Source organism: Eretmochelys imbricata, chromosome 3 (genome assembly GCF_965152235.1).
Source record: "Eretmochelys imbricata isolate rEreImb1 chromosome 3, rEreImb1.hap1, whole genome shotgun sequence".
Classification (NCBI taxonomy): Eukaryota; Metazoa; Chordata; order Testudines; family Cheloniidae; genus Eretmochelys; species Eretmochelys imbricata.
In genome coordinates this window covers 121,474,533-121,497,880 of record NC_135574.1, presented here as the reverse complement: position 1 = coordinate 121,497,880, position 23,348 = coordinate 121,474,533, and the positions used below count along the sequence as shown (strand labels likewise).

Sequence of the window (23,348 nt, the reverse complement as noted above, 5' to 3'; positions counted from 1 at the left end):
TGAAGTTAGGGATTTTTGCCACTGACTTCAATGAGATAAAGATTTCACCCACTGTCTCCACAGAACTCCCAGTCTCTGCTCAGACAAAAATCAAGAGACCAAGATGAATCAATCAGCATGTATCTGTGATACAAAGTGCCTAACATTTCTGCTTATACATGTATAAAATGTAATGTAAAAAAAAAAATCAATGATTTATTTCAACACTACTCCTGTGTATCCCTGCGACTCGATGGTCTGCTACTGCAGTAATTAATCTTTTCAAAAGAAAACTCACTACACCTTCCTTTTACCCCGTTCAATTTTTTTAAATTAATCTATTTTCTGGGGCTTTAATGGAACCATAACAATAGCAGTCAAGGCTTTTTAAAGAGGACTTTTTCATTAGCAATAAGCCATACAAAAATTAGTAAGGATGAATTTTACTGCCCATGTGCAAACATCTGAAGGTTAAAGTCTTTGTTTTAATATAAATACATTTTTTTCCAAACACACTTTTGCCAACAATGTTTTAAGAACTACACTAGTAGCAAAAATAACCTAATGAAATTTAAATTCTCAACCTGGAATATAGCTAATGAGAATATGGATTTTAGTGTTTGTTCAGTAAATTTTTAAAAGACTCTTTCAAACAACGTGACTTTTCATAATACTGGGGAATTATTTTTAGGAATACAGGATTAAAATACAAAATAACTAAAAATGGTATTTTCTAATACTAGAGATAATACAGCAAGACTTTCAAATACAGGGCATCTATTATTAGACACCTAAACCCCTATTAAGCCACTTAAGATGCCTGATTTTCAGAAGTTCTGACTAGCCACAAATTGTTCTCTGCAGACATTTTTCCAGCAACTCTGAAATATCGCACCATTTAAGTGCCAAAATATGGCCTTCTTAGTAAAATTTACAAAAGTGCCTAAACTGCTTACAAGCCTTAGTTCCATATCTACACAAGTTAGGTAACTAAATACTTTTAAAAATCTGGGTGTAAGGCACCTAACTCTTATTGAAAATGGGACTTAGTCATTAGGGGTATGACTGCACTGCAATTAAATCCTGGCATCTGGCCTGGGTCAGCTGACTCAAGCTCACTGGGCTCGCACTGCAGGGCTCTAAAAACAGCAGTGTTGAGGTCTAGGCTCAGGCTGGAGCCCGTGCTCTGGGAGCTCACAATGGAGAAGGGTCCCAGGGCCCAGGCTCCCCCAAGCCCAGATGTCGACACTGAAGTTTTTAGAGCCTGCAGCTTGAGCCCCACAAGCCTAAGTCAGCTGACACGGGCCAGATACCACTGTTCAATTGCCATGTAGACATAGCCCAAAGCACTTTTCAAAATTTTACCCCAGGTCTCTAATTTTGAAACAGACATTTGAAAATGTTGGCCATAATCTTTAAGGCCCAGGTCCTACATGACTTTAATACAGATGAAGCCTTTCATCTGCATGGAGCTCATTGTAGTACTGGGTCATAAGTGTGATGAATATCTAACCTCAGTTTCATACTGCATATAAACATTTTTATTCAAACAAATTAAATTTCCTGAGTTTTTAGATATTAATGTTTAAATTACATAAACAATTCATTTTCAAAATAGGAGAGTTCAGGAAACTTTTTTTTTTAAAATCAAAGCTCATTTTTAAAGAGCCACTGCATTAAAATTTTCTTTATATTTTGTAAAACGTACATGTGTATACTCAAGCACACAGGCAATATATAAAAATTCTTTAACGAAAAGTAACACAAAGGTTTACAATGAAACACCAATGATTTCAATTATTATAGCAAGAATGCCACCCTGATTTACAATAAGACTCACCAACCCACAAAAGTAAACTGTAACAGATACAACTATATAATTGGTAATATTTCCAGAAGGAAAAGAAAACAATGTAAGGACATTTGCACAATCACTGCAAGACTTTAAAGTTATACATAACATACACATATGTAACAGAACTACTTCTGCAAGTCTTATCTGAAAACAAAGTACTACAGGTAGGATAGTTTTGTTACAACAAGTGTTCTTGTAGATTAGCAGTGCTGTCATTGTCTCTAACAGCTAGTCTAGAAGGGGAAATTATTGTGGAATAAATTTGGGTGTGAATTTAAAGCACACTAGCTACTCTGCACTAACTCCCCCTGTGGACAGTCTGACGGCACACTAGGAATGCCTTTGTGCTCATTAGTTTAACACGCATTCAAAGTGTATTAAGCTAATTTGCACAAAGGCACTTCTAATGCACAATAAGTGTCCATGTAGAGAGTTAGTACAGAGGAGATTGTGCACACCAGCTACACCATGATTTTTCCACTGTGTAGACAAGTCCTCAGACTGAAGAGCCAATATCACACATCCAATATATAAAATTGTGCATTAGTCTAAATTTTACTTTTGTGTTTTCAATACAAAAAATATCAGTGAAATGTCACAATTTTAATACTTTTACAGGAAACTAATAAAACGAAAAACACAAAAATGGAAGTGAAATAAAACCCACCACAATCACAGCCCTAATCAGCATTTGAAAATGTGTTCCAAAGTTTAGGACAAAGGAGGCTGAATATAAAACCTGGAGAAAACAAAGTCTGCTAACACTGGGTAAAATTTTCAAAAAGTGCTTAAGTTACAGTAATTTAGGAGCCTAAGTCCTATTTTCAAAAGCACTTAAGTCCCCATTGGGACTTCGGCACCTACGGCATTCACGCATTTTTAAAAATTGTACCTATTATGGTTTGATTCTCAACACAAGTACATTTGTACACTAACATGATACACATACAAGGATTAAATAAAGTATAAGAAAAAACAAAATTCGCAACAAAATATATAATTACATAATGTTTCCGTTATAGGTTGTTTTGGGGAAGGGAAAAGTGGAATTACTTAATGTATATGGTCTGCAGTAATAAAAAACAACCCTGCAAAACTGATAAGATATTTACAATAAACAGAACCTCAGAGTTGCATACGTACACTTACAAAAAAGGAAATTATACCTTAATGTTAACTGGAATTTTTCTTTGAAAGGAACTTTTTAAAACTGCAGTTTCTAATAGACTCTAAAAGTTAACCCTTTTAATAGCAATCCCTGAATTTAAGTAATTTTTTTTAATTATAAAAATTATATTGTTATTCCCTTTTGAAATCTACAAAAGTTTTTTCAGAAAGGACAATGGGACTGACTTACAAAGGGAAACAGTGAAAACGACTATATTCAGAGTACTGTCAAAATGCAAAAAGTAGGCAAACTGAAAAATATATTTGCTGTATTCTCTTCGTTAGCTGTAATCTATTACTACTGTAGGTAAAGCATTTCAGAGAAATGTGATTTCCAATTTGATAATATCCCATTATTTTGGGGGCTAGCACAGGAAGTTTACAAATGTTGTTTCAATAGTCCAAAAATGATGGAACAGCTTAGTGAAAATGAACACCACTGAGTGCTACGAGGTCATAAAGGTGTTCTCAATTATTCTACAAAAAGATTAATGATCAGTGGGTCTTAGAAGTACTCCTCTGTTTGATTCTCAGAATGTTTAATCACAGGGACCAGCAAGGGTTCTGCCAACTATTGGTGGTTCACAGTCTGTGGTCTGAGAACCATTGCTCTAGAAAGGCATGCAGCTGTATTTGAATAGATAAACAGGAAAAAAATATGCAAAGACATTCCTTCAAACCTTGGAATTATTTTTCATTCCTATTCATTTTTAAAAGTATGCTCTACCTATCGGGCTAAACTTTCATACATAGTTTCCATTTGTTTTTAGCCTATAAAAATGTGAATGCACATTTGTTCACTAATACCGAATGGCACACACACATCAGCATGTACATGAACTAAGATTTTGCACATGCATATGCTTCAGAAATGCACAAACATATTCTCATACAAAATCTTGGAGAACATAAGTAGAAGCCAGTTTGAAGCTGGCTGCAATTTCAGCCAATAGTTTTAATATATTTTTTGTAGAGAACAAAATGATCTCAAGATCAACAGTAGCACTACTAGCATGATTCTTCACACCATCAAGTTACTTATAAACGTGAATTTATTAATCCTCAAAAAACCCTTGTGAGGTATATAAATGTTATCCTTTTACAAATAGGAAAACAGAACCAAGAGGATCCAGCAACTTGTCCAAGAGCACAGAAGGAATTCATATTAGAGCTGAGATTAGAAAGCAGAAGGATCCCTGTGTCTCAGGACTAGTCATGCCACTAAACAATGCTACCTCATGATGGAAGAAAAAACCTTGACTACTAGTATTGCTAAATACATATTGTCTAAAACTTGCGTAACACTGTTTATGTCATGATTATTGAAGAACATATGGTAGGAAATGTTATTTTTGTTCCAAAATACAAACATGTAATAAACAAATTCCATAAATTAGCTATGCTTATTTCAGTATTAAGTGTCAGGAGAGTTAGCAATTCATGAAGGTACATAACTAGTTTACTAGAAGGGATTTCTCCATGGAAAATTGTTGTTTCTATCAAAACATTGTTCAGGTTATATCATCAATCACAACTAAGGAAATACTTATGCTACGTTGAATAGCAACTTAACTACATGATCAGATGCCATTTCTAAAATATAAGAAAATACCCTACTTTTTCTTCTTAAAGTTATATACAAACGTAGACTCTTGCAAGATTATTTCCATTCACGTACACTTACACTACTATCATGGTCACAATGGTTCGCAGCATCATTAACAAGAAAGAAAATATACACCATAGAACGTTTTAAGTTTAGTCAGCAGCTGGTATTATGCAATTTCTTTTCAACAGCTAACAGATTTTCTTAAGTGAAGTTTGTGGATAAAGCAGTTAACACTGAAGTGACCAATATGCCTCAAAGTTTTTTCACTATTGCTCAGTGTTATACTAAATTTGTAGTATGTTGTGTAAGAACAGTTTACTGTGTAGTTAGGATTAGATGAAGTGAAGCGTTTGCATATACTGTCCTTACATGTGCGGTGTGCTGAAGTCTACATCTACAAAAATAGACGGTAAACCATAAATGGCATTGTGGCTTAATTCACCTCTGGAGACCTGAATTCAGATCCTGTTTGGGCTACAAATTCTAGCCATAAAAACTTCAGAAGTCCATAGCTAATTATCCTGGATCTTAATTACTGCATGACATTTCAACCAGTACACTCAGTTTATTGCTTCCATCATTACTTTCCATTTAAATCACTTATAATTTTCTTTATTTAGTGTATTATAACCTGAAACAAAAAAATGAAAACAAATAAGAGCCAGTGGAAAAATTTAATGGACTTAAGCTGCTTTCTTTCATAGATTTTAAGGTTAGACGAGACCATTAGATCACCTACTCTGACCACCTATATATCAAAGGCCATAGAATTTAATCCCATATTGAGGCCTATAACTTGTGATGTGGCAAAAGCACAGTTTCCAGAAAGGCATCCAGTCCTGATTTAAAGACAAGAGATGGAGAAGCCACCATTTGCCCCTTGGTAGTATGTTCCAATGTTTAATCACCCTCACTGTTCAAAATGTGTGCCTTTCTTTCTAATTTGAACTTGTCTAGCTTTAACTTCCAACCATCAGAACTTTACCAAACAATAATGGTGCTTATAGTAAACACAGTTTATACTACATGGAAGGTTCATTCTTACTTTTGCTGAGGTCAACAGAAACATTTCTTAATTTCATTGTTAGCTCTTGTAGGCTCTTAATGGTAGTGCACCTCCTTTCTCTCATAAAATGAAAAGGATTAACTCATTAATATAAAGTTATCTCAAACAAATATGGCAATTAGAATGAGCTACTGATTCTTGGAATTTACCAATTATTACTATACTTTAAATAATGAGAGTGAGACACTTTATAAATCAAATTGCAATACCTGAGAAAACACCTGTTTCTAATTAGCAGAGATTACATACCAAAGGTAAGAAACAGGTGTGTCCAGAATGAAATTTTATTTTTATTTTTAAGAAGGAGAAAAATGTAAGTCAGAAAACTGGTTTGTCAGGTGAAAATAATTGATGCTTTCCAAGCTCTTGATTCAACTGTGGTAGGTAACATTTGAAACAATACTGAGGGGGGGGTGGGGAGCCGAGTGAATCTACAGTATTCCCATTTATGCCAGCAAGGAACCTACCTCCAGCTGGTGATCACCGTTTACCAATGCCATACGGGCCCTTTGCAAGGAACCATGCATTAGCTTGTGAAGTCTTAAAATTAGTTTCCTCAACCCCATTTGCTTCAGTGCTTTGTCTACAAATGGCCTGTAAATAGAGGTCAAACAGTGTCTGCTGCAGCCTGCCTCGGCACTGCACTCTGGAATAACCCAACAGGCCAAGTCATCCTCTGATTCAAGCCTGTCAAGCTTCCTTGAAAAATGGTCCTGTAGCTGAAAATCAAAATTTGGCTTATTGGTAAAATTGTTCTTGATGGCTTGTCTGAGTTCCTCAACATTCTCCTCAGAGATTTGTTCTTCATCTTCACTTTCCTCAATGCATGTTCCTGAGGATTCTTTTACTTCTGCTTCCCTACCATCTTCCTCATCCTCTGGATCGTTTTCCTTGGACGGTTGAGGGGAAGGAATTTCAAACACTGGCCAGCCAATGTCAGACAGATTCTTGATGCCCAAAACAGTTCCCATAATCCTTAGTTTCTGGTTTAAGTCTTTTGTAATGTTTAACCACAGACAGAGTGCCTGCACCCTGTCTTGGAAGTCCTTTGCAGCGTACTTTTCATAGTCCTTTTGAAGGGCCTGCAGAGATGGATAAAGTGCTTCTACATACTCTAGCAGCTCCATTATCCTCTTTACTTGCTCAAAGGAGACCCGCTGACGATGGAGGTGTTCATAGTAACTTGTGTAACCCACAGCACTAGTTCCATGGGCTGCTTTGCAATGTCCTTCTCCTGAAGTACCATTGAAACTGGCTTCATTTCTTACACAGGAGAAGCCTTCATACTTCACTTTGAAGGTGAGGATTTCATTAATAATATCTGGGATGGCTTGACGGGCCGTATACAGATAGAAATCTTGGTCATTAATGCTCCGGCCTGCATGCCACGCTTGCAGCTCAAGCCAGATCAGTTCATTGGATCGATTCAACCAGACAGAGGAGGTGTTTTCCTGTCCTCTCTGTTCCCGGTCCTTTTTCTTTGAGACTGAGGTAAGCTTTAACAAAAGCCGCAGGGTTTCAAAAAATTTTAAGCGGTCTGCTGGGCAATCAGTCCTAGAAGTCTGGCGTGCAGTTCTGGCTATAGGCATGGGCACAGAGACTGGAAGCTTAGCATTGCTACAGCCAAGGCTGAGGTAAGGCTTATTGAGATCAACATCTGGAATTGATTTTTTTGGCAAGGACCCACCAACTGAGTCTAACATGAATGAGCACTGCACATTTTTCTTGAGATCTCGTTCTGTTGTCCTAAGGGTGGCTCGAATCTTTTTCCCGTGCTTATAGCTGTGCTCTTCCACATTGTCAGTGGTTTTGCCATTATCTTTTTGTGGAGGCTGATTTGGTGCACTCATCTTTTCTGTAAAAGAAATTGAAAAAGAATTTGACTACAGCAACATGAGGACCTTTTTAAAGAACACTGCTCCTTAACTACATTTTATGAGTCTTATTTTATTTGTACTTTCTATCCACCCAAATTTTGTTTTATTTATATCATATGCTAAATAGATAGAAAGAAAACAGTTCCATAATTAAAAGTAATAGCTGCATTTTGATTTTATAAGTTTAGGTGGCATTTCCTTGTTATTTACAGAATGCCATAACCTCCACTAATAGAATTTATACGGTAGTTATCATCATGGTATCTGATCAACTTACTGATTTTAAAGGTTATATACATAGTGATACGTTACTCTAAATCTCCATCTATGGGAAATTAAAAAAACTGAACTGGGAAAAGCTAAATTAAAAAATCTAGGTCAAATATTAGGTATCTATAAAATGACCAGACAGGATTTTTCTACCTCTGAATATCCATCAATCTTAATCCACAAATTACTGGCACAACACAGTAGCTCCAAAATTTGCTCTTTTAACTACACAGTCACTTGGACACCAACAATTCATATACACAAGTGAAAACCCTAGAACACATATAATTCCCGAAATAAAGAAATGCTGAATCCACTTAAAAATGAAGAGCACACCATTGTATTGTGGGATTTTCTAACAATAGGTTTAACTCTGCAACCACTGGTAAGAACATTTTGCAGTACTAAATAAAATTGTAATAATTGACTTCTAATTATAATTACCTCTTTTGCTGCATGTGGCAGCTGGAGTCAGTGACTAAGCAGCAATCCAGAGGGCACAGAGGGACTAACAGCCTGGACGCAGATTGACTGTAAAGGTTGGGGCCTGCTTTAGTTTCTTGCATACAGTATTTACAAAATGGGGAAATCAGCAAGTGATCAAAATGTGAAATTGTCAAAGTTACACCACCAAGCATTTTGTCTGATGCAAGTAACTCTCCTTTCTTTACACTGAATACATTAGAAGTGTAATAAAGTGGTAACAGTCAGAACAGTGTACCCAACCACCTAGATTCTCACATCTCAGTAGTATCTTATTGAAAATATTTCAGCAATGATGGAATGCTAATTACAATTCAGCACTTTTAAAAATATATATCTAGTAGCTAACACTAACTGTATCCACAAACAGATGGAAACAAATCAAACTGTTATTTCCCTAGAACAGAGGAACAATACAAAATGCTGTAAACATCCCACGTTGCCAATGCACGATTATTCCCTATATTGAGTACATTCCCATACCTGTCCTTACAGAAAGTGCCTTAATTATAACCCTGATAGCAAATCAGGGAGGTGGCCACTAATCAAGGTTCTCCTCAAACTCTGTGCTTGCACAGCCTCTGCCAGAAGACACTCTTCACAGACTGATGCCTGCTGCATAAAAGTCCAGCCACTGGTCTCCCCTTTCACAAAACAGCCAGAGGAAAAAGTGGTGGTGGTACCCCTCCCCTTATCAGTTTTAGCCCAATAGTTAGGGCACTCACCTGGAATATGGGAGTCCCTGGTTCAATTCCCCCCTTTACCTGATAGGGAGTTAGGAATTTGAATTTGGGTCTCCCCCCACTGCAGGAGACTGCCTTAGTCATAGGTACAGAGGAATTTCTCAGTCTCTCCTCTCAAAGCTGTTCCACTTTTTATAAAATAAATAGTCCTTGAAGAAGGGATTTTAAGGGCATGTCTATATGGTGATTTAGTATACGGCAAGCTGGGATGTAAATCGACAGTGCTCTAGCCTGCCACACAACAAGTGGCTATACGGAGCCTGCTGCCTTGCGCAGCAGCACTACCTTCTTCTCTGACTGTTCTGTGGGCCTTTTGTTTGCTTTTGTCAAAATGCGTGAAAGGCAAAACAAAATGTTTCAGAATGAAATGTTCTGTTTTGACTTACCAAAACATTTTGACTTTTTTCGTTTGGTTTGGCAAACTCTATACAAATTTGCAAATAGTTTTGGTCAACCCAAAACTGCATTTTTCAGTGCATTGTTTGAAAAATGTCAGACAAGTCTAGTGGTAAGTTTGGGGAATGGAATGAGTGAGGAGGAATGAGGCCTGGTCTACTTATGAAAATAGCATTATGTCAGCAACTGATTTTGCAGAATCAATGCTGCTCATGGATATAAGTGTAAGTGCAGAGGACAAAAACTGTGTTTGTACTCTGTTCAGCTATACCTGTTACTAATGCTACACTATTTCCCCATGTAGACAAAGCTGAATCAATAGAGAGGCAGAAGAGCGGAACAAGTGACCACCATGTCTGCTGAAATCTTCTCCATCCAGACCTGCTGCTCTTTTCATCTTCATTAATTGCAGTCCCTGTTTTATAGGCTACCCAGGTCCCAAAGCTCCATACTCTATCACAGGGGTCGGCAACCTTCCAGAAGTGGTGTGCCAAGTCTTCATTTATTCACTTTAAGGTTTTGCATGCCAGTAATACATTTTAACATTTTTTAGAAGGTCTCTCTCTATAAGTCTATATATTATATAACTAAACTATTGTCGTATGTAAAGTAAACAAGTTTTTCAAAATGTTTAAGAAGCTTCATTTAAAATTAAATTAAAATGCTGATCTTACGCCGCCAGCCCATTCAGCCCGCTGCCAGCCTGGGGTTCTGTTCACCTAGGCCGGCAGCAGGCTGAGCGGGGCCTGCAGCCGGCACCCCAGCTGGCAAGGGGCTGGCAGCCAGAACCCCAGACCAGCAGTGGGCTGAGTGGGGCCGGTGGCCAGGACCTCAGACTGGCAGTGGACTGAGCAGCTTAGCCCACTGCCACTCAGGGATCCCAGCCCTGCCCACATAGAGTGGATACCTACCTTCTCCCTGATTCTAGCCCATTCTCTTCCTCTCTCTCTGCACTGAGCTGAGGGTGGGAGTGCACTGAGCACAGGGCTGGGGGTGAAGGAGCAGGCTGGGGGTTGGGGTGCAGGGTCTGGCCAGGAGCTAGAATGGGGGAGGGGGCTCAGGGTTGGGGCAGGAGGTTTGGGTGTGGAGTGCTTATCTGGGCAGCTCCCATTTGGTGTGAGGGGTGTAGGAGCTCCTGTTTGGTGCTCAGGGTGGGGGTGGGAATGTGGGGAGTGCAAGAGTCAGGGCATGGGGTGTGGGGGGGCTGGATATGTGTGGTGGGTGCAGGAATCAGGGCAGGGGGCTGGGGGTGTGTGAGGAGGGTGCAGGAGTCAGGGCATGGGGTGTGGGGGGCTGGGTATGTGGGAGAGTGCTGGAGTCAGGGCTGGGGTCGTGGGGGGTGCAGGGGTCAGGGCAGAGGGCTAGGGGTGTGTGGGGGGAGGTGCAGGGGTCAAGGAAGAGGGCTGAGGTATGGGGGGAGGTGCAGGGGTCAAGGGCTGGGGGTGTGGGCCAGGGTCATGGGGGTGCTCCCAGCCCCCGCCTAGAGCAGCACACGGCAGGGGGCTGGAGGAGATATGCCCTGATTCCAATCCCCTTCCCCAAGGCTCTGTCCCCACCTTGTCTCCGCCTCCTCCCCAGAGCAGCAAGCACGCTGCGGCTCCGCTTCTCCCCCTCCCTTGCAAGGGCCATCAGCTGATCGGTGGCAGAGAGGGAGAGGAGGGGCAGGAATCCAGCATGCTGGGGGAAGAGGTGGGGGAGAGGGAACTTGCCTGCCCTGCAGCAGCAGCCAGCAGAACCAAGCTTCTTCACCCTGCCCCCTCCCGCCCTGGGAGGGGGGTGGGTGCAGAGAAGAGCGGGCCGGGGCGGGCAGGATTTTTAATGACATGCTGCTGCCTGCCGGGGTCCCAGCCCCGGCCCCGCTCAGCCTGCTGAGCGGGGCCAGTGGCTGGGACCCAGCAGGCAGCAGCGTGCCATTAAAAATCAGCTCACATGCCACCTTTGGCACACATGCCATAGGTTGCCGAACCCTGCTTTATCAAACACAGAATGCTACCGCCCACCTTCTCATGCATACAAAGAAGCATGACCGCATCACTCCCTTCTTCAAAAAATTCATTCATATGGATCTAAATTTAAAATGTCCCCTCCACTGTACAGATCTCTCCATGGATAAACTCCAATCTACTTATCAGAACCTGCTCTGACCATCCTACGTTTTCCTTACATCACCCACATATTCTCTGTCCTACTGCACAATCTCACCCCTTCTTTACCAGAGCTTCTGCCACCAGGAACAGCCTTCTTTTGTATCTCAATTTCACAGACTCTCCAGCTCATTTTAAAAGTGAGCAGAAATTAATTTTTCTTTCTTTCTTGCCTCTAGCAGAATGTCTCTCTATTAATGCTAATAAATATTTAACTTGGTATTTATATGTAATGATGAAGCAGCATTTTTGGATGTAGTTTATATGACAGATGCTGAAAAATAGGCCTTACATAGAATAAAGTTGTGTTGTCTTGGTTACCAGATATTTTATCAACAAAACTTTGGCTTTGTCTTTTTCCTTCCCTGGAAAATGTTGACATCTTTGGAATGGATGTAATTTGAGGACTTCAATAGCTCAAACATAGGTCAGGGGTTTGTTACAGGAGTGGGTGGGTGAGATTCCGTGGCCTGCGTTGTGCAGGAGGTCAGACTAGACGATCATTAAGGTCCCTTCTGACCTTAAAGTCTATGATTCTGTGAACTGCTGCTTGGTATGTAAATCATTCCTTCCTCTTTTTCTGCCTCTGCTCCCACACCCCAGCATTCTCCCACATCTGCCCTTTTTTGGGCGGGTGAGAAAGGGAAATGAGGAGACCCTACACTATATGTCTATTCACATTCTTATATGTCCTGTATGTGGACACTGGCTTCTTAATTACAAATCATCTTTTTTACTGTAGTATCACTGAATTCTACTATAGTATTACTGAATTATTTTTTAGGCACTCATTATAAGGAATTCCAGCACGTGTACTTAATGATCAGATTGTTCAGCAACTGATATCTTCCTTTTTCCTTGTCCAACTATACAGAATTTAATTCTGAAGTGCAACATTAAACACTTTAAAAAATCCACCAAAGATGCCTTTTGCCCCTGAACCTTACTAAAATTTATTTCGGGACAGGGAGCTTATTTCTTCATTGTTCAATTTGCTTTGTGCGTTTGACATCATGTGTGTGTAGCTAGTTTCACAGATTCTTCTATATAGTCAGTCCATTATCCCTTTTTTCTGGGCAAGATTCACAGCAGCAGGGTAGAGAAAACACATTTAAAAAACAAAGAAAGCCATTGTAAAACCACAAAAGGCCTGGGGAACCTAATTGCAGATGTAGAACATGACATTACTTTCAACTTTTTTTTTTAAATTGACTAGATTTCAAGTTGATATGTGGTTTTTATTTTAAAGGACAAGAGAAAAAGATAGCCCAGGTTTAAAAATGTTAGCATTTAATCAACCCCTATTAAGCTTTGACATTCACATCTCATTTAGGCGAGTTTACAGTTATTATTGTTTGGTCAGAGACAGATTTTTTCAAGGTTCAGTTTGGTTAACTGGGCAGTACAAAATTGGTTTACAGAAAATTGTGGAATGTAGCAAAAAAAAAAACTGAGGAAGACTGAAACTATAGGAGACACAATTTGTTTAATTTCTGTAATTTTCTCCTGTGGTCAATATTAAAAAGTGCAATTCTACCCTCAAATGGGACTTCTAGGAAGAATGACAGGGTGGATAAAAATCAATGATTTTTAAAAAAAAAAAAATTGGATTTTTTTAATTTAAAATCGGATTTGTTTTTATAAAAATGCTTTTTTGAGGAAAAAACCCTATCTAAAGATAGTTTTAATTAAGATACATTAAAGCTTAAAGATATCTCATCATGGAATAGGCTTTATAAATTCTAATTCTATAGTATGAGACAATATAGTCATGTAATATTTAAGAAAAGTTTTCTAAATAAATTCCAATAGTTCATGGATTAGGGACCCAATTTTATGGGGTTCCACAGGCTTCTGTATAGATTATTTAGGTTAATCTTCCCATCTACCCAATGCAACTCAGTGCTCCATCTAGAAGATACCATCAGAGATGCTTAGTTTTGCAGTTCTCAAACTGTGGATGTGTGTCTCCAGAGGTAACATGCTAACAGCAAAAATGTTTTTAAATAAATAAATTAATATATAGAGGTGAGAAATAACAGACCTCAACTCTACTGTCCCTCTGCAAATTTGTGTACACAGAGTCAATCCCTTAGCTCTCTCTAAAAGTGCAAAGTTTCAAAAAGTTCAATGAATAGAAGATTGTTGGGGGCTGAATAGATCTGGACAAGGAGAAGAAGTCTGGAGATAAATGTGAGAAGTGAAAGATATATTTTTTTTGTTAAAATATTATATGTTTGCTGTTGAATACTTAACATTGTTGTTTTAGTTAAATAAAACAATTTAAATGTCTGTCTGGTGATGTTCTCTTCCTAATACAGCATGGCAAGAAAATCCTCCAAATATTAATGATTAACCTGTTGAATTGGAGATAGTCCATCTCCCAATGACTTCATAAATATCAGCTTCACTTACCTTTGATAAATGAAATAACTAATCATTAATTTTCTGATACAGCTGTAAAACTAATCTGAAAAAGTTTTCAAAATAAATCACTGTTTAAAAATGTATAGTGTGTACCTTCTAAAAATGAAACCTATATACAGACTGCTGAGCTGGGCATCACAACATGGGAAGTAGATGGCCAGCCCTCTGTGGAGAAAGAGGTGGTTAGGGACTATTTAGAAAAGCTGGACGTGCACAAGTCCATGGGGCCGGACGAGTTGCATCCGAGAGTGCTAAAGGAATTGGCGGCTGTGATTGCAGAGCCATTGGCCATTATCTTTGAAAACTCGTGGCGAACGGGGGAAGTCCCGGATGATTGAAAAAAGGCTAATGTAGTGCCAATCTTTAAAAAAGGGAAGAAGGAGGATCCTGGGAACTACAGGCCAGTCAGCCTCACCTCAGTCCCCGGAAAAATCATGGAGCAGGTCCTCAAAGAATCTATCCTGAAGCACTTACACGAGAGGAAAGTGATCAGGAACAGTCAGCATGGATTCACCAAGGGAAGGTCATGCCTGACTAATCTAATCGCCTTCTATGATGAGATTACTGGTTGTGTGGATGAAGGGAAAGCAGTGGATGTATTGTTTCTTGACTTTAGCAAAGCTTTTGACACGGTCTCCCACAGTATTCTTGTCAGCAAGTTAAAGAAGTATGGGCTGGATGAATGCACTATAAGGTGGGTAGAAAGTTGGCTAGATTGTCGGGCTCAACGGGTAGTGATCAATGGATCCATGTCTAGTTGGCAGCCGGTGTCAAGTGGAGTGCCCCAGGGGTCGGTCCTGGGGCCGATTTTGTTCAATATCTTCATAAATGATCTGGAGGATAGTGTGGATTGCACCCTCAGCAAATTTGCGGATGATACTAAACTAGGAAGAGTGGTAGATACTCTGGAGGGCAGGGATAGGATACAGAGGGACCTAGACAAATTGGAGGATTGGGCCAAAAGAAATCTGATGAGGTTCAACAGGGACAAGTGCAGGGTCCTGCACTTAGGACGGAAGAACCCAATGCACAGCTACAGACTAGGGACCGAATGGCTAGGCAGCAGTTCTGCGGAAAAGGACCTAGGGGTGACAGTGGACGAGAAGCTGGATATGAGTCAGCAGTGTGCCCTTGTTGCCAAGAAGGCCAATGGCATTTTGGGATGTATAAGTAGGGGCGTAGCGAGCAGATCGAGGGACATGATCGTTCCCCTCTATTCGACATTGGTGAGGCCTCATCTGGAGTACTGTGTCCAGTTTTGGGCCCCAAACTACAAGAAGGATGTGGATAAATTGGAGAGAGTCCAGTGAAGGGCAACAAAAATGATTAGGGGTCTGGAACACATGACTTATGAGGAGAGGCTGAGGGAACTGGGATTGTTTAGTCTGCAGAAGAGAAGAATGAGGAGGGATTTGATAGCTGCTTTCAACTACCTGAGAGGTGGTTCCAGAGAGGATGGTTCTAGACTATTCTCAGTGGTGGAAGAGGACAGGACAAGGAGTAATGGTCTCAAGTTGCAGTGGGGGAGGTTTATTAGGAAAAACTTTTTCACTAGGAGGGTGGTGGAACACTGGAATGCGTTACCTAGGGAGGTGGTAGAATCTCCTTCCTTAGAAGTTTTTAAGGTCAGGCTTGACAAAGCCCTGGCTGGGATGATTTAATTGGGGATTGGTCCTGCTTTGAGCAGGGGGTTGGACTAGATGACCTCCTGAGGTCCCTTCCAACCCTGATATTCTATGATTCTATGATCTATCTCGAGTTGTGAAGAATATGCATTAACGTTATAACACCCAACAAGAATGCACTTTTATGTAGAAAACCATGATTAAATTGAGTCTTCCTGACTAGTGATTTAAATCAAATCCACCCTCAAGAATGGCATCACGGGGTTTCATGTTTGCTGTTGCTCCATGCATCCAATTTGCTCAGTTTGCAAATACATACATAGTTTTTCTGAGCACCAGTGTCACGGACTCACCCTGCTTTGACAGCCAAGCTGAGTTCTTCCTCTCTCACACACCACCATAAGTTAAGGGTCTTCCAGGTCAAGCTGTGACCTGTTATACTTGTCAACCGTACAGTTTTCAGTTCAGGCAGAGGGTTTCTCCATGTTACTTTCTGCACAGTCTCTGGGGATAATGCTCTGATAAGTATGTTCATTAAGGATGGGAGGATTTACTTTTAATAATAATCTACTGTCCAAGGCTAAAAACAGAATTGGCACCTGACCACTGTGTTAGCAGCCACAGCTTTTACAGTTACCCAAGTCCACGCACTAGTTCACCACAAACTCATTAGCTGGAGATATCTTTGGAACAGACCTGAATCAGCCATGGTCCAGAAGGTCAAGAATAAGTCATCATACCAGAACACTGGTTCTAGTGAAGCAACTGGCAGCCAGTAAAGTACTAAGAACCATTGATGAAGCTTCCAAGTCCCTCCCTTCTAAGAGTGGCTATCTTCCTGTCCATGGAATCTTTTCAGAAAAAAGTCTCCCTCAGCAAAAATTATCGTGTCCTTTGCCAGGGATACTACTGCTCTATCAGCATTAGGGAGGATAAAAAAAATGAGAGAAATGTAGAGCTGGAAGGCTCTCAGGTGGTCATAAAGTCCAGCCCCTTGTGCTGAGGCAGGACAACATATACCTAGACCAGTGTTTGTCCAACCTGTTCTTAAAAATCTCCAATTCTGGGGATTCCACAACTTCCCTTGGAAGCATATTCCAGAGCTTAATTACCTTTGTAGTTAGAAAGTTTTTCGTAGTATGTAACCTAAACCTCCCTTGCTGAAGATTAAGCCCATTACACTTCTTGTCCTACCTTCAGTGGACATGGAGAACAATAAATCACCATCCTCAACAGGCCTTAATATATTTGAAGACTGTTATCCAGTCTCCTCTTGGTCTACTTTTCTCAAAAGACAGATACCGCATCAGAGTTTGACAGCGAACAATGGATAACTACTTCTTGAGTATGATCTTTCTACCATTTGTGCACCTATCTTATAGTAATTTCGTCTATAATACATTTCCCTGGTTTATTTATGAGAATGTCACATAGGACTGTGCCAAAGGCCACACTAAAATCAACAGATATCACATCTACTGCTTCCCACATCCATTAAGCCAATCACCCTCTCAAAGAGAAAATTAGGTTGGTTTGGCATGATTTGTTCTTGATAAATCCATGTTGGCTATTCCTAATTATCCTCTAGGTGCTTACAAATGAAAATCTGAAAATTTGTTCTGGTATCTTTCCAGGTATCAAAGTTAGACTAATTGGTCTTTGCATTGTAGGACCCTGACAAGTTTCAGAGATTCCCTACAAAACCTTCTAGCTTTGTTGGGTATTTTCTATCATTCTTGAGTGATCTGTTCAAAGGAGGAATTAATGGGTATGGTAAATTATATTTTCAATTTTGAATGAAAGATCTCATTGGTGGCCAGCACCTCCTCTACATGGTTTCAAAAAGGTCTGGAAGCAAAATAACCTATACTGTTTCTCTTGCTCCGAGTTATCATGGACCAAATTTGAGAGTTCTCATTTTTGAGGTGAGAAGCTAGAGCGCATGGAAGCAGATAATGTCCTGAGTCTTTTCTTGGGTTGGTTGTTTGTTTTGGTGAGGGACGGACCAGCAGCAAAAGGTCAGTTTCTTCTTATCTTTTGGGTCACAACTCACAAAGAAGTCATGAGCCCCACTTCTCATCATCATCATCATCTAATATCCCTAGGGGAGCCCAGATTTTCCTATTCAGAAGGAGAGTCCTAAAGGATGTTAGATTCTTTACGAAGTGACTCAAAAACCCCTTAAAAAACAGGGCAGGGACCATGGAATTTTTTCCTTTGGAAAAGCAAGTCTGGGACAGGGAATAAGAGGCATGTGGATATGACCTGAAGAGTCCTTGATTACTGAAGGAGGTTCAGTCTGGCTGGCTGAAGAGGATTAAGCTGATCTTCTGGAGGTGTCTCCAGAAATGCAGAGATTCCAACAAACCGTCCAGACTCTAAATTCATTCCCCTGGCTAAACAAAGGTCCATGCCTGGGAACTACTGTAGCAGAGCTCCCTTTCTGTAGCTCTTGAGGGTTCTCTTGCCCTTCAAGCTCCCTGCATTTGGCCTGTTGCATCACAATGGAGGAGGGGAGAATAAATGGAGAGAATAAGATCATTGGGCAGTCCCATTTGGGAAACAAAGTTCCAGAAATTTCAGACCCCTGAGGAGGAAGAGAGAGATGAGATGATTTTTTCTTGATGCAATCCCAAAAGTACAAGTACAAAAGTACAAGTACAAGAGATGAGATTTCAGTGGCTAAGTAAGGAGCACTGAACTGCTACTCTTTTTGCACCACCGGAGGCACAGAAGCTGGCAAGGGTGTGGAAGGGGCACTGCTCAGCCCAGCCTTATGGACAAGTCTGAACTGCAGTCATCATTTACTGGAAGAAAGGTGCACTGCAGATGTTTCAGAGTGGGGGAAAGGTGACGATCCAGAAACTAATTAAAGAGGTAGAGTTTGTCATGTCATCTTTTTTGCTTCTAAGTACACGGTAGTAAGAAATCCAGTGAGAGAGCGATTAAATAAACAAACACTGGTGACACCAATAACTGGCCTTGTTCTCAAAGCTTTGTTAATTCTCGGTTAACTGCAGGATAGAAGTAATTTCGTGTTAAAGTAAAATTTAATCAACTCAAGACAGCCAAATAAAATGCTTCATGATCTGTTTCAAAAACAGTTTGTTTGGTGCTTCATTTAAAGCAAATATTACACAAACTCAGCCTAACTAGAAAGCATTTGTTTTAGTTCAGAAATAAGGAGAGTAATTTCAGTTAGTTCTTTAGTGACAGAAGACTTTAACCCCTCCATCAACTTCTTCAGACTTCCTGCCTCAGCATATTATCTGTATATTCTATAACAAAAGGGAAAAAAGGCCTAATAATTTTTAAAATATTAATACAACTAAAAATATATTGTTATATTCCAGTGAACTTACAATGTGCCAGACATCCCCCCGCCTTCCACAGACACACATGACAGATCTCACTCTACACAGCTTGAAATCTATCAGCAGAACTTTACGAACATAGATAAAGTTAACCAACAAAAGAAAATTTGTCTTAATTGATATAATACTCCTCTCTCTCACAAAGATACAAACCCTCGGATATATACTCTTGGTATTTCAATTCCCTAAAATATACCAAAACTGCTATGAACTACAGCTGCAGTTACTCTGACTTATATTTTCTTAGTTCAGAGACTGAAGTTTTGTTACCATGGTATTAAAATCACATGAAGGCAAGAAAAGCTATTGATAAATTGCTATGTGCAAAATCAGACAGGCTTTAATATTTCACAAAATAGAGTTTAAAAAGGCAAAATTAAAACCCAGTAAAATGAGTTTAACAGCTCAAATGACTATGCAGCTAACAACAGATACAGTGTGCCTTCTTTTAAGTTCTACTGTAAAGAAAAGGTCTTTTGGGAATGATACTGTAAGGATGACCTTACACAGAAGATGCCTAAAATAGTGGGGAATCAAAACTTCTGGAACATGTTTAGTATAAATACTCCATTATTATGAATAGTTTCATTAGACAGCTCCACTCCCACAATTATTCAATGAAACCTGTGTATATCTTTGATTCTGCTAAAGCATTTACCTTTTTTTCTATACTATATTCTGGCAAAGCAATCCTTTCAGTAAACATACATTCAGTGTTAAGATTTCATATATACACTAAAAAAACTGCTTTAAAAACAAATGTCAGCTGGTGCAGTTGTGCCACCACTGTAACTTTACTAGACGTCATTCTAACATTTCTAAAAAACTGTAGGTATATTCTTTACGACAACAACAATGAACCAATCATTATTCTTAAAACAGCTTTAACAAAACTTTGCCACCAATATGAACAACACAAACTTTAACCAAAAAAAAAAGGTAAAGTGGCACTTTCAGTAGAGCAGGTGTTCTGATGAGGTTTTCTATCAGACGTCTGACTACTAATGATACTTAACATGAGCAAAGAACATCATCAACTTAAAAATACTTCTGGGTGAAAATGTTTACCTATTGTTGTCAGATAACATTACTTATGTATCTGTTGTTATCTAATATTATAAATGATTACGGGACATTGTTTTTTTTTTTATCAACTTGTTTATGCTGTGTCTTTGACAGCTCTTTCTACATAGTTAAATTCACTGTATAGCCAGTCAATTTCTCCTAGTTTGTGTGGATCTTTCACACAGCAAAAAGGGGGAACAATTAAAGAAACACGATAGTGTAAATGTAAAACCACAGAATCTCAAGCATTTGAAAATATTTTTAATTCAATTTCTTAAATTGGCTAGAGTGAAGAGTGTCCCTTTAATAATTTTCTCACTTTAAAGATGAGTGTTTGTAAAGCACCTTTGAGATCCTTGAATGGAAGATGGTATAAAAGTGTAAAGTATAATGAGAAAAGCATGTCTGGCTGCCTGATACTATAAAATGCTATCAATTTAATATTACAGGCAACAACTTTGAAAATTATTACTATTCTGAACCCAGGTAATAGGATTCCATTCTCTTAAAATCGCTCAGTATATAGTAGTAAAAGAATCAGTAGATAAGAACAGTTCCAAGAAAGCCACTTCTGTTAATGACAGGTTTCAGAGTAGCAGCAGTGTTAGTCTGTATTCGCAAAAAGAAAAGGAGTACTTGTGGCACCTTAGAGACTAACAAATTTATTTGAGCATAAGCTTTCGTGAGCTACTGAATGCATCCGATGAAGTGAGCTGTAGCTCACGAAAGCTTATGCTCAAATAAATGTGTTAGTCTCTAAAGTACCACAAGTAGTCCTTTTCTTTTTACTTCTGTTAATGACACACTGGTATTCAGTGAGATCCTGCAAGCCAGTTTAAGGACCAGCAAGTCTGGAACCCAGGTCTGGAGAGCTCCCAGGAAGCAGATAGCTCTATGCACACAGGTAAGAAGAGAACTGTTAAGTTCACTGAGAAAACTTGGACAAAAGTGACCAGCATTTCCTAATAATCAACTATTCTCATGTAGTCCATACCAATGGGAACTTCCATGATTCTGAACCCATGTTTCTCTGTGCAATACCCTCCCGGGAAATATGTGCAAACACCAAGTCTACTTGTAAAACTGATTTACAGTAAAAGGGGTGGGAGGAACCTAATAGAACAACAAATAGCAAAGAAACTGGTTGTTAGTCTCTGCCTGAAATTGCATTATATCATGCACAGAAAAAATGTTGTCCATCATTCACTGAAACTGTATAATAAGTTGAATAATTTTGCTCAAAATGCTTGCTTGCTTCCCAGTGTATTTTCCTATTCATTTTGTAACAATGGATGTACCTGTATGTACATTTACTAGTGTGGTTACCCAGTATCTATAGTTTGTTAATAGAATAAAAAATTAATAAAACTAAATGGTCTGTAACAAAACTAAATGGTCCGTACAATTTACAAAAACTGCTTTTTTGATTGCTGACCACCAGAAGGTAAACAGGTCTGTCTGAAACTGAACTGCAATTGGGAATATACAATGGCTGCTATGATTTATTGCCCAATGTACATTAAATAGAAAGGGGGAATTACTGCAAATCTATATTTCTCTATAAAAAGGACCTATGAAAGTTCATAGACTACTGAATGGTTACAAAAAAATATCATATACTACTACTACTACTTTTAAATTACAGATTTTTTAAAAAAAGTCACATACCTTTCAAAGTGGAGCGGCTAGTAGATTTCCCAAGGTTATTTTTCTGGTGCTTTGTTGACATACGTTTCATCTGTCGGGGTGTGCTAGGAGGAGAGGTCCCATAGAAAATGTCAGCACTGGCTTCATCTGATAATTCCTCAGGTTCAGATTCAGAAATCTTGCAAGCAACATCCTCTGACTTGCACTCTTGTCTGAACAAGGGAAAAGAAAGTCAAAATAGGGAGTTAAAAAAACTTTGCTAATTACTTTAGAAAGCCCACCCATTAATATGTCACCTCCCCATCTCTCTACTTTCCTGCCGCTCCCATGTAACAACTCTTTTTACCAGCAAACTTGCTGGTAAACACAGCAAGTTTGCTTTCACCTTCCACTAATGCACAGTTTTGTTACCATCCTTTGTGCAGTGTATATGTAGTACTTGGCATACATGTCAATAAGAAAACTTTTACTGGAAATAACAAAAGTTACCATATAGGTCTACTATACAGGTAAGAGAACTAGGCATTTTAAAAAATATATATGTGTAAGAAAAAATTGTCAGAAACCAAAAATCAAATAAGGGATGGATGATTTTAAGCAAGGCTCAAAAAACGTACTGAACTACTAAACACTACCACAGTTAAATTGATCACTGGCCAACTCCAGTCCTCCACTACACTTTGATACTCCACTACCTCTCAGAGGCATTGCCTAAGTCCATCAAGCAAAGCACTCCACTCTGTCCAGTACTCACACATCAGGGAGAGGGAAGTTCAGTGCCTATTCCATCAATTTCAATATAAAATACGTTTCTTCTTGGCCCAGTCTCTTGTTTCCTCCTTGTAGCATGAAAATAGTTACCTCCTCATAGCAGGTTTTATTTTGCTTGTTAACAGGTTTTTTTGTTTGTTTGTTTAAGTCTACCTTGATTTTTAGGGATAGCTTCATATATTATACACATCTTCCCAGCTCTTTTGAAGTATTACTTGTATATATATATATTGCACATATACACACACACAAACACATTAAAATGAACTAAGACGACAAGCACAAGCTCTTCACAGAAGGAGTTGTCTTTTCTCTAACCCAATCCTGTAAACTTAGACATATGCTTAGCTTTACCTCTGTGAGCAGCCCTATTGATTTCAATGGAACTACTTATGGGAGTAAATTAAACACATGCATGTTTGCTGGATCATGGCCCACGTTAATCTAGAGCACAGCACAATGTGGTCCCAATCCCAATTGGTCTTTGGGGGCTTCCATAATATAAATATTACAATAGGTGAAACAAGTAACACTGCCTGTAGTTAATGGTTCCTGACACTTTTGATTATAAAATACCCCACTTTCAGTTGCTTATAATTTTGCCAAATTTCATAGATCCAAAGGCCAAAAGGAACCACTGTGATCATCTAGTCTGACCTGCTGTACAAAGCAGGCCATAGAACCTCCCCAACATAATTCCTAGAGCATAACTTTTAGAAAAATTTCCAATCTTGATTTAAAAATTGTCACTGATGGAGAATCCTACACAACCCTTGGTAAGCTGTTCCACTGGTTAATTATTTTCACCTTTAAAAATTCACACCTTTTATTTCCAGTCTGAATTTGCCTA

The 23,348-nt window shown here is 39.2% G+C and overlaps 1 protein-coding gene across 6 annotated transcripts in view; it reads right to left on the bottom strand.

Annotated features, from left to right (window-relative positions):
* The window catches only part of MAP3K4 (mitogen-activated protein kinase kinase kinase 4), a 144,195-nt gene that overhangs the window by 89,226 nt on the left and 31,621 nt on the right, over positions 1–23,348 (bottom strand). For all 6 annotated transcript variants that reach the window (XR_013345670.1, XR_013345669.1, XM_077813299.1 and 3 more), the window contains exons 2-3: positions 21,749–21,939; positions 6,144–7,531 (exon numbers count right to left, since the gene is read on the bottom strand). Coding sequence is in view for 4 of the 6 variants with exons in the window: in XM_077813299.1 (XP_077669425.1) it covers positions 6,144–7,531; positions 21,749–21,939 (1,579 nt within the window). In the remaining 2 variants the exon portion in view is untranslated. The remainder of the gene's footprint in view (positions 1–6,143; positions 7,532–21,748; positions 21,940–23,348) is intronic.